The sequence below is a fragment of the Micromesistius poutassou genome (assembly GCF_964030765.1).
Source record: "Micromesistius poutassou genome assembly, chromosome: 4".
Classification (NCBI taxonomy): Eukaryota; Metazoa; Chordata; class Actinopteri; order Gadiformes; family Gadidae; genus Micromesistius; species Micromesistius poutassou.
Window position 1 is genome coordinate 5,841,968 of NC_140274.1, and position 11,967 is coordinate 5,853,934.

The 11,967-nt window shown below is 39.1% G+C and overlaps 2 protein-coding genes across 2 annotated transcripts; both read left to right on the forward strand.

Annotated features, from left to right (window-relative positions):
• Nucleotides 1-907: 907 nt before the first annotated feature.
• On the forward strand, nt 908-1,843 carry LOC311341716 (olfactory receptor 4D2-like; the record flags this gene model as incomplete). The annotated part of the gene is made up of 1 exon (XM_084466518.1): nt 908-1,843. The coding sequence occupies one exon, from the start codon at nt 908-910 to the stop codon at nt 1,841-1,843; it is 936 nt and encodes a 311-aa protein (XP_084322644.1).
• A 1,552-nt stretch (nt 1,844-3,395) lies between these two features.
• LOC311341927 (olfactory receptor 4D2-like) lies at nt 3,396-4,334 on the forward strand (the record flags this gene model as incomplete). Its single annotated transcript, XM_084466737.1, has 1 exon — nt 3,396-4,334. The coding sequence occupies one exon, from the start codon at nt 3,396-3,398 to the stop codon at nt 4,332-4,334; it is 939 nt and encodes a 312-aa protein (XP_084322863.1).
• Between the last annotated feature and the right edge of the window lie 7,633 nt (nt 4,335-11,967).

The following is an 11,967-nucleotide window of genomic DNA, read 5'->3' on the forward strand; positions in this document are numbered from 1 at the left end:
CTGACTGGCCGGATGTCAGGTTGAAATTACGTATGCCATGTTTGAATGCCCAGATCAACGATCAAAAATATACACGCTACAACTCTACCCAAATTACTGTAGTGATGCCAGAAGAAACAGATGTGAATATGTATTTTTTCCACATTTGTATCTGATTACCAAATTGGATTACTCCTCTAATATTCATAATCCAAGTCTGTCTAGGTATTTTCACATCATCAACATTGCTGTACTGTTGAGCAGGCCTACATTCTATCCAACATCTATTATTGGGTAAATGGGCAAAGGCCTCCTCATGGTCTATTAGGGTAGAGCCGAGACCATTTGCTAATGCTTCAAGCATCTACAGATCAAGAGCTTTAAAGGAATGGGTCAAGCTTCTTACATTTCCTCATTCAACGCATGATCTTGATGCGTAACGCCACACCTCAGGGTGGTTAACTCGCTCTGCAAAGTTTGCTGTTTTAAAGTCACAAAATATTATTGATGCAATTTGTAAAATAACCTAGAACAAACAACTTCTGCTAATAATAATCCTCATAAATAGATTTGTACCTACCTAATACTATATTGTCAATAATAAAATGTCCCTGTGATTCTCATGCTAAGGTTTAATCCAGCCTCATTTGAATTTGATTGGAAGTTGTATTTGTGATTCATGAATATTAAACAACCCTCTGGCTTAAAGGGTCAAAGCAAAACCTATCGCATAACTCTTGTTGGTTGCCACAACTAAGCTGATAGACATAAATTGAGTTACTGCTTGTTTATTATTATTCAAATCTGATAAATGTACGGTAATGATCTGTTTCATGAATGGATGCTCTATGGTAAATATTGATAGGTGATGCAATAGATTTGGGCTTTGTGAATTACTTTTAACATTCATACTTGTCAATGTGAAGAAATGAACTCACAAAATGGCTCAATTCAAATAACAGAATTTGTTATCGGGGGTTTTGAAAAGGTTGAAAGACAAATGGAAATAGGTGTTGTGATGTTGGTTGTTTATGGTTTACTCATATTAGCTAATACACTCAACATAGTCTTTATCATTTTAGACAAGAAACTACACAAACCAATGTATCTTCTGATTTGCAATTTGGCTGTTGTTGATATACTGTATAGTTCAAGTTCATGCCCAACTATGATTGGTGTATTATTGGCTGGTGCGAATACGATATCCTATGCGTCATGTTTGATTCAAATGTTCAGTTTTCACGTAGCTGAGGCGATGGAGATGTTTGCTTTAGCTGTTATGGCTTTCGATCGCTTGATTGCCATCTCTTTTCCATTGAGGTATCATAGCATACTAACAAATGCTCGTACCATAGCCATAACATATTTCCTTTGGGTCGCTGCCTGTGCCTTTGTCACTCTTATGCCTGTGCTTTTGATACCAATGCCTTACTGTTTTATCCGGTTACGCTACGCTTTCTGTGATTACCCCGCCATTGTCCGAACCTCTTGTCATGATCCTTCATATTATTTTAATTTGGCCACCATCGTATGGTTCTTTTTATTATTTTTCACCTTTGGTTTCATTTGCATATCTTACTTGTGGATTATATCTGTTGTTTTGAGGTCGTCTAAGAATGAGAGTAGTAAGTTGCTCAGTACATGTTTAAGTCATATGATTGTAGTGGTGTGTTACTATGTGCCATTGTTTGTGCGTATTGTTTTCACCAGAATTGGCCTGGTGTTGACGTTGGAGGAACGACAAGGTTTAATGATTGGGGCCATTCTAGGTCCATCTCTTATAAATCCCTTTGTGTACTGTTTAAGAACTAAAGAAATCAAAACTAAGTTGTTTGGTATATTCAAGAAAGTGAAACCCATTTAAAGGGAATATATATTTAAATCAGAGGCGGGGGACTCGAGTCACATGACTTTGAAAATTGGAGGACTTGAGACTTGCTTCACAAAATGTCCAATATCAGTTAGATTTATGAAATACTAGCAGGATGTAAAGTTTTCCTAATGTTGTAATAAATAAAACTCAACCTTTCATGACCACTGTCTTTTAACTGATTTAAATGTGGAAAGTAGATCATCAGAATTTCGTATGACCTGACTTGTTGTACGTGAGCAATAACCTGACTTGCTTGCGAGGAGGGACCCAACCTGACTTGCTTGATTCTCACCAACTTCATGTGATATAGGTTAGTCAGATTGAAACTTAATTGTTCTTGTTAGGCAGCAAACGGTCTCTTTATTTTGTTAATGCTGTCTTAACAATTGGAGGCGGGGGGCGGCAGTATTCAGTTGGTTGAAATCTGCAACCTCACCGCTAGTTGCCCAGGAAGGGAGCCACAGGTCATCATCACAATAAAGCAATAAAATAAAAATAAAGCAATAAAGGTCACCATCACAAAAAAATAAAAATAAAAATAAAGCAATAAAGCAATAAAACAATAAAACAACTTAAACATGTACTGTGCTTTGATCTGACCGGCCTGCTGTCAGGTAGCAATTGCGTATGCCATGTTTGAATGTCCAGATCAATAAAAATATTTACAATTCTACCAAAATTACTGTAGTAGTACTATAAGTGCCTCGGAGATGTCATAACAGATGTGAATATGTATTTCGTCCACATTTGTATCTGATTACCAAATTAGATAACTGTATCTAATATGCATAATCCAGGTCTGTCTAGGTATTTTCACACCATCAGCAACGCCTTACTGCTGCATGGGGACTCATGATTGAGCAGGCCTTGTCAACATCTATTATTGGGTAAATGGGTGAATGCCTACTCATGGTGTCAGTTTAGGTAGAGCAGAGACCATTTTCTAATGCTTCAAGCATGTATAGATCAAGAGCTTTAGAGGAATTGGTCAAGCTTCTTCTATTTCCTCATTCAAGCCATGATCTTTGCGTAAGGCCACAGCTCAGGATGGTTAACTAGTCAGGCAAAGTTGGCTGGTTTAAAGTCACGGCTTATTCTTGATGCAATTCGTGGAATAACCTAGAAAAAACATCTTCTGCTAATAATAATCCTCATAAATCGATGTCTACCTACCTAATTAAATGTCCCTGTGATGCTCATGCTAATGTTTAATCCAGCCTTATTTGGATTTGATTGGACGTTGGCTCTGTGATTGCGTTCAGTTCATGAATATTAAACAGCCCTCTGACTTGAAAGGTCCAAGCAAAACCTTGTTCTAAAGCAGAATTCTTATTTGTTGCAATAACTAAGTTGATAGACCAAAATGTAGTTACTGCTTAGATTATTTGAGTGCTTGAAATCAGTATTTATATCAGATTACTTGTATGGTTATGATCTGTTTCATGATTGGATGCTATACGATAAATATTGATAGGTGAATAGGTGATAGATTGCTGTTGGCTTTGTGAATTAATTAACATTCAGAAATTGTCAAAGTGAAAAAATGAACTTGCAAAATGGCTCAATTCAAATAACAGAATTTGTTATAGGGGGGTTTGAAGAGGTTGAAAAACAAATGGAAATAGGTGTGGTGATATTAATTGTTTATGTTTTACTCATGTTAGCTAATATACTCAACATAGTCTTTGTCATTTTAGACAAGAAACTACACAAACCAATGTATCTTCTGATTTGCAATTTGGCTGTTGTTGATATGCTGTATAGCTCAAGTTCATGCCCAACTATGATTGGCGTATTATTGGCTGGTGTGAATACGATATCCTATGCAGCATGTTTGATCCAAATGTTCAGTTTTCAGGTAGCTGAAACAATGGAGCTGTTTGCTTTAGCTGTCATGGCTTTTGATCGCTTGATTGCCATCTCTTTTCCATTGAGGTATCATAGCATACTAACAAATGCTCGTACCATAGCCATAACATATTTCCTTTGGGTCGCTGCCTGTTGCTTTGTCACTCTTATGCCTGTGCTTTTGATACCAATGCCTTACTGTTTTAACCGGTTACGCTATGCTTTCTGTGATTTCCCCGCCGTTGCTCGAACCTCTTGTCTCAATCCTTCATATTATTTTAATTTGGCCACCATAGTATGGTTCTTTTTATTATTTTTCACCTTTGGTTTTATTTGCCTTTCTTACTTGTGGATTATAACTGTTGTTTTGAGGTCGTCTAAGAATGAGAGCAGAAAGGTGCTCAGCACATCTTTAAGTCATATGCTTGTAGTAGCGTGTTACTACGTACCATTGTTTGTGCGTATTGTTTTCACCAGAATTGGCCTGGTGTTGACATTGGAGGAACGACAAGGTTTAATGATTGGTGCCATTCTTGGTCCATCTCTTTTAAACCCCTTTGTGTACTGTTTAACAACTAAAGAAATAAAAAACAAGTTGTTCGGTATATTCAAGAAAGTAAAATCAATACAATAGGATTGCATTTTTCAAATGCATCTGATCTATCTATATCTTGTAATACAGTGGTTACAGTGGTTTTCAAACTGTAGTTCACAAACCTGTGATGGACCAACTGGGCCATGAGATGGCCTTGCTTTATTTTTTGGTTCACAAAAGTCACAAATAATGGTTTGTGGTTATCCTGAAAGTATCTCCTAGGTGGGTTACAGCCTGAAAGGTTTGCAAACCTCTGTTCTCATGCATCTCTCACTTGAGATACAAGATTTTTTGGGATATAAAATAGTCTATAGTGCTGTCCAAAGAAAATGCACCCTATCCGATTTTCACCAAGCTGTTTTTTGAGGTGTGCATTAAATGTAAATAAAGACTATTTACAAAAGCTGCTCTGATTTTGAATTGTCTTAGTACTTAAAAATATATAAAGAGTTGGCCTATAACAAACTATGTAAAATGTTATGTTTGTACATACTGTATGTGTGAGGGTACACTAACTAATGGGGGTGGCTAACTAATGAGTACCAGGAATAGACATACAATCTCAATTTGTAAATCTTTTACATATATATATTAGAAATATAGCCTTTTAAAAATTTATCCTTACAATTTTGGGCCCAAAATAATAACACAATTAATTTTGAGGTCTTAGTATTACTAGAAGGATTAGAGAAATAACACCTGACGTGAAGTTTGTTTTCTGATTGAGCTAATTTTAGTCACTCTTGAGGGCCCGCCGTTGAGCCTATGGGGTGAGGGGGCTTTACCTTTACTGCTATTACTCCTCCCACTACTACTGCTGCTAATAATAGTTCAACTAGTCACATTGTCACAACATATTAGTCACATATTCTTGATGCATTGCGTGGAACAACATATAAATAACTATTTTGTTCTGCTAATAATGATCTTTATATATATTACTTAATGATAATTAGAAGCACTGGTGTCAGGTTTATTGAACAGCCCAGGATATATTCATCAATGATAAATGTCACTATATTTATCCTTTTTATTCATTTTTTTCAACATAGTTTATATAAAAAGCTAATAGTTAGCCCCCCTTGACACTCATACAGAGGTCCTTGCAAAGCACAGAATGTCCTCAAATCCTAGAAGAATGACACACATAGACATTTTAGCTTGATCAAAGAAAGTTATGCTTCTTTTCTTTCTTTTTAGTTCTTCCACTAACTTCCACAAGTTCCCCTGTTTTCTGAGTGAGCTCTTCTGATGCTCTTCTTTGGCTGTTTACTGTGAAACAGTAACATCATCTGAGGCAAGATTCACCCTTGAGAGCCTACTGTGGGGCCTATGGGGGGCGATGCAACCTTCAGGTCGAACAAATAACTCATTAACCTTAATGAGGAAAGTTAGGTGAATAAACATAAACAAACTTTTCCATTCTCCTTGGATTGTTCCGTATAGTATCTGAGAAAATTGTATTGAAAATATGTCTAATGTTTAATCAAACATTTAGTCACACGTTTGAAGTGACTGGGTAAAAGCGCATTCTTGAATAGTATTTCACCATCATAACATAGAGATTATTAATCAATATTATTTTTTTTATTAAAACAGGAAAATACCCTTAATATCTTTACTTCTGATTAAAAACCACAGGTTCTTCAGGGAAAGTCAAATCTTTGGTGTGGATTTAAAGAATGATTTGAGCCTTACACTAAGAGTATAAAAGTGTTGGCTGGAATGATACAATTACGGATAATAATATTATCATTATTAACAGCAATGAGAATATTACAGACACACACACACACACACACACACACACGTAATTATCTCCTCCGACAGTGTTGCAGGTATAAAAATGTAGCCCATTGCAAAAAATTGCACATTTATCAGTGCAGTGTGCTATTCCTATAATTTTGCATTTTTAGGTGCCAAGCACAAAGTGCGAGGCAACCTATTGTGATTCTAGTTATTATTATTTATATTCCGCCGCGTTTGCATTACACAGCCTAAACCACTCACACACTTTTTATGAAACTTACTAGACCTGTAGAGGTTGACCCAAGATTAGCAGACAGCAAATATTACACTGATTGGCCCAAAGGTGGCGCTATACTAACTGCCCAAAAATGCAAAGCATATCTCGTAACCGGTTTGACCTACACTCATGAAACTTTGCTCACACATGCTGAACAAATATGCCTCAAGAACCTATGACTTCTGGTTCCCAGATTTGCCGCCATTTTGAATTTAGTTAAAAACAGTAGATTACCTAAGGATCCCAGGTTATGGACCATTATCTTCAATCTGACATAAAGATTAGTCTGTAGAATAAAGTTTAAAGCACCCATGAGCCATTGACTTATAAAAGGGGCGTGGTTTAAAACGTGAAAATAGTTAATTGCTCATATCAACATCAAGTTGGACTCCTATGATGTTGACCCCAATACAAAAGTTGTTCATAAGTTAAACCCAACATATTTTCAAATAGGGCATGGCATCGAAATGGGCATGGCCTGTCACTAAAATCACCACAGTTCATAGACGCAATGTTTGATTTGAGCGGGACCGACACAGTGGCTGTTGAGGCCCTAAGTTCCAACTCCTCAAGTAAAATTAAGTTGATTGACAAAACAACATGGCCGCCAGAGGCTAAAAATCGTCAAAAAGAGTTAATTGCTCATATCAACATCAAGTTGGACTCCTATGATGTTGACTCCAATACAAAAGTTGTTCAGAATCAAATTATGAACAAGTTAAATCCAACATCGTGTTTGTCATGTTTGTAGCGCCCCCTACAGGATCTTTAAAAAGCAGCCCCTGCGCCACGTTTCACCAATATGTATGAAACTTGGTAGGCACGTATAACGTGCCAAGACCTACAGAAAAGCCTCTTGGACCCATGCCCCAAAACCCACAGGAAGTTTGCTATTTTTATTTTCACTCTCTGCGGCCATTTTCACTTTTTTGCCTTGTATTTGAATGAACTCCTCCTAGGGAATTTATCGGATCTGCTTCAAAATTGGTCAGTACACTTGAATAATGTTGCTGAATGAAAGCTGTGCTATTTGTGACTGTACGTTGAAGGGCGTGCCCGTGGCGTGACGTCAAAGTTGGCCACTTTGAATGGAATTTCACGGCGTGGCCTGTCACTAAAATCGCCACAGTTCATAGACGCAATGTTTGATTTGAGCGGGACCAAAACAGTGGCTGTTGGGGCCCAAAGTTACAACTTCTCAAGTAAAATTAAGTCGATTGGCAAAACAACATGGCCGCCAGAGGCTCAAAATCGTCAAAAATCGTCAAAATTTTACTTAACGTTAAAAGGCAGGGTTAATTTAAACCAATCATCATCAAATAGGGATAGTCAAAGGTACATGGGTCAAGATGAAACATATCTAAATCGGCCTAAAGTTGGCGCTATTGCAACTGTTCAAAAATGCAAAAATGGTTTATTGGTCGGTAGGGTTAGGTTTGATGGTTTATTGGTCGGCTCAGGCTTGGCACCTTAAATGCTGCTTGCAGCTTTAATTAGGGACCGAGCCAAACATGGCAAGGTCCCTATTGAAACCCTCGTGTTTATTAGGGACCGAGCCAAACTTGGCAAGGTCCCTATTGAAACCCTCGTGTTTATTAGGGACCGAGCCAAACATGGCAAGGTCCCTATTGAAACCCTCATGTTTATTATTATTCTTCCGCCGTATTTTTCCACGACTTCGACTGCATTTTTCCCCCCCTGAACATATACGAAAACTCAATTTTTTTTGGTGCAATTGTGGGGACTGGTGAAAAATTTGATATTCTAGCCCTCAAATTCACATTCGCCCCTAGGTGGCGCTATAGCAACTGTTCAAAAGTGCAAACTTTGCACAAGCAGCACGCGTCACCGGTTTGATCTACACTCATGAAACTTTACACACACATGAAAATCCTCATGATGAATAAAAAATTCTCTTGAACTGAACATTTCCGGGTTGCCAGATTTTCCGCCATTTTGAATTATGTTAAAAACAGCAAATTGCCTAAGGATCCCAGGTTTTTCGACTTTGACAAAAATCCTTTGGCAGATATCATCTATGGCCGATTATCTTCAATATGACTTAAGGATTAGTCTGTACAATAAAATTTCAAGCTCCCATGAGCCATTGAGTTCTAAAATGGGTGTGGTTGAAAATGCCTCAAAAGTAAATTGCTCATATCAACATCAAATTGGACTCCTATGATGTTGACCCAGATACAAAAGTTGTTCAGAATCAAATTCTGAACAAGATAAAGTAAAAAAAAAATCGAATGGGGCGTGCCATCGAAATGGGCGTGGCCTGTCACTAAAAGCGCCACAGTTCATAGACACAATGTTTGATTTGAGCGGAACCAACTTAGTGGCCATTGAGGACCAAAGTTTCAACTGCTCAAGTAAAATGAAGTCGATTGCCAAAACAACATGGCCGCCAGAGGAGGGTAAATCACTCAGCGGAGTCCGTAATAGTTATGGCGGAGACCGTAATAGTTATGAATATGAAATTCACAGGACACGTGTAGACTGGTGCCTGTAGCTCACATACCAAAATTCGTGTTTCTATTTTTTGTAGCGCCCCCTACAGGAACTTTAAAAAGCAGCCCCTGCGCCACGTTTCACCAATATGTATGAAAATCGGTAGGCACGTATAACGTGCCAATACCTACAGAAAAGCCTCTTGGACTCATGCTCCAAACCCCACAGGACGTCGGCTATTTGCATTTTTTATTTTCACTCTCGGCGGCCATTTTGAATTTTTTTTCACTTTTTTGCCTTGTATTTGAATGAACTCCTCCTAGGGAATTTATCGGATCTGCTTAAAAATTGGTCAGTACAGTCAATAAATGGTGCCGAACCAACGCCGTGCTATTTGTGACTGTACATTGAAGGGCGTGTCCGTGGCGTGCCGTCAAAGTTGGCCATTTTGGAATTCCGTCGCCTTGTATTTGAACTAACTCCTCCTAGGGAATTTATCGGATCTGCTTCCAAATTGGTCAGTACAGTCATGAAATGGTGCTGAACCAAAATCGTGCTATTTGTGACTGTACGTTGAAGGGCGTGTCCGTGGCGTGCCGTCAAATTTGGCCATTTTGAATGGAATTTCACTTTTTCGCATTGTATTTGAACGAACTCCTCCTAGGGAATTTATCGCATCTGCTTCACAATTAGTCAGTACAGTCATGACATGGAGCTCAACCAACGCCGTGTTATTTGTGACTGTACGTTGAAGGGCGTGTCCGTGGCGTGCCGTCAAATTTGGCCGTTTTGAATTCCGTGGTCTTATTTTCGCTTTTTTCCCCTTGTATTTGAACGAACTCCTCCTAGGGTATTTATCGGATCTGCTTCACAATTGCTCAGTACAGTCAAAAAATGGTGCTCAACCAACGCCGTGTTATTTGTGACTGTACGTTGAAGGGCATGGCCGTGGCGTGCTGTCAAAGTTGGCCATTTTGAATGGAATTCTTTCACTTTTTCGCCTTGTATTTGAACTAACTCCTCCTAGGGAATTTATCGGATCATTGATGTAGGGTTAATGATGTTAGTTAAAGTTGTTACAACATGTAATTCAGTTAAATGTGGTCTTACATGTTAATGTCAAAACAATCAGTAGGACACCACAGGGCACCTCTGCTTCTACAGATTACATAAATTTGCGAATTTTTTTTAAAACTGCGCTTTTTTAAAACTGCGCGCAGTGATGAACGGGACCTCGCGCCGGCTTGCGGCTGCGTCACGTGCGGTCCTAACATGTGCACATCTTGCCAGCACACATGTTACGACGGCACGTGACGCGGCCGCAAGCCGGCGCGATTTTTTTTTAAAACTGCGCGCAGTGATGAACGGGACCTCGTAGTGGCGGCTGCAAGCCGGCGCGAGGTCCCGTTCATCACTGCGCGCAGTTTTAATTAGGGACCGAGCCAAACATGGCAAGGACCCTATTGAAACCCTCGTGATTCTTCTTATTATTATTTAGGGACCGAGCCAAACATGGCAAGGACCCTATTGAAACCCTCGTGATTCTTCTTATTAGGGACCGAGCCAAACTTGGCAAGGACCCTATTGAAATCCTCATGTTTATTCTTCTTCTTCTTCTTATTTTTCCTCATCTTCGACTGCATTTTTCCCCCCCTGCACATATTCGAAAACTCATTTTTATTTGGCACATTTTGTGGGACTGGTGAAAAATTTGATATTCTAGCCCTCAAATTCACATTCGCCCCTAGGTGGCGCTATACCAACTATGCCAAAATTTCAACGTTTGCACAAGCATAACTCGTCACCGGTTGGACCTAAACTCATGAAACTTTGCACACATATGCAAATCCTCATAATGAAGAAATTTGCAGATACTAACTTAGCACTTCCGGTAGCCAGATTTCCCGCCATTTTGAATTTAGTTAAAAACAGTAAATTCCCCAAGGATCCCAGGTTTTTCGACTTTGACATAAATCCTTTGGCACATATCATCTATGGCCCATTATCTTCAATCTGACATAAGGATTAGTCTGTAGGATAAATTTCAAAGTACCCATGAGCCATTGAGTTCAAAAAGGGGTGTGTTTTTCACCCCAAAATTAGTAAATTGCACATATCTACATTAATTGGACTCCTATGGTGTTGAACCTCTCTAATAAAGTTGTTCATAATCAAATTCTGAACAAGATTAAGTCAACACTTTTTCAAATGGGGCGTGGCATCGAAGTGGGCGTGGCCCGTTACTAAAATAGCCACAGTTCATAGACGCAATGTTTGATTTGAGCGGGACCAATTCAATGGCCGTTAGGTACCAAAGTTCTAACTGCTCAATTAAAATTAAGTCGATTGAAAAAACAACATGGCCGCCAGAGGAGGGTCGATCACTCTGCGGAGATCATAATAGTTATGAATATGAAATTCACAGGACACGTGTATACTGGTGCCGGTAGCTCACATACCAAAAATCGTGTTTCTCATGTGTGTAGCGCCCCCTACAGGAACTTTAAAATGCAGCCCCTACGTCACGTTTCACCAATATGTATGAAACTCGGTAAGCACATACAAGGTCACAATATCTACAGAAAAGCCTCTTGGACCCATGCCCCAAAACCCACCGGAAGTCGGAAATTTTAATTTTTTCATTTTCACTCTCGGCGGCCATTTTGAATTTTTTTCACTTTTTGGCCTTGTATTTGAATGAACTCCTCCTAGGGAATTTATCGGATCTGCTTCAAAATTGGTCAGTACAGTCAATAAATGGTGCCGAACCAACGCCGTGCTATTTGTGACTGTACGTTGAAGGGCGTGTCCGTGGCGTGCCGTCAAAGTTGGCCATTTTTGAATTCCGTCGCCTTGTATTTGAACTAACTCCTCCTAGGGAATTTATCGAATCTGCTTCCAAATTGGTCAGTACAGTCATGAAATGGTGCTGAATAAACGCCGTGCTATTTGGGACTGTACGTTGAAGGGCGTGTCCGTGGCGTGATGTCAAAGTTGGCCATTTTGAATGGAATTTCACTTTTTCGCATTGTATTTGAACAAACTCCTCCTAGGGAATTTATCGCATCTGCTTCACAATTGGTTAGTACAGTCAAAAAATGGTGCTGAACCAACACCGTGCTATTTGTGACTGTACATTGAAGGGCGTGGCCGTGGCGTGCCGTCAAAGTTGGCCATTTTTGAATTCCGTCG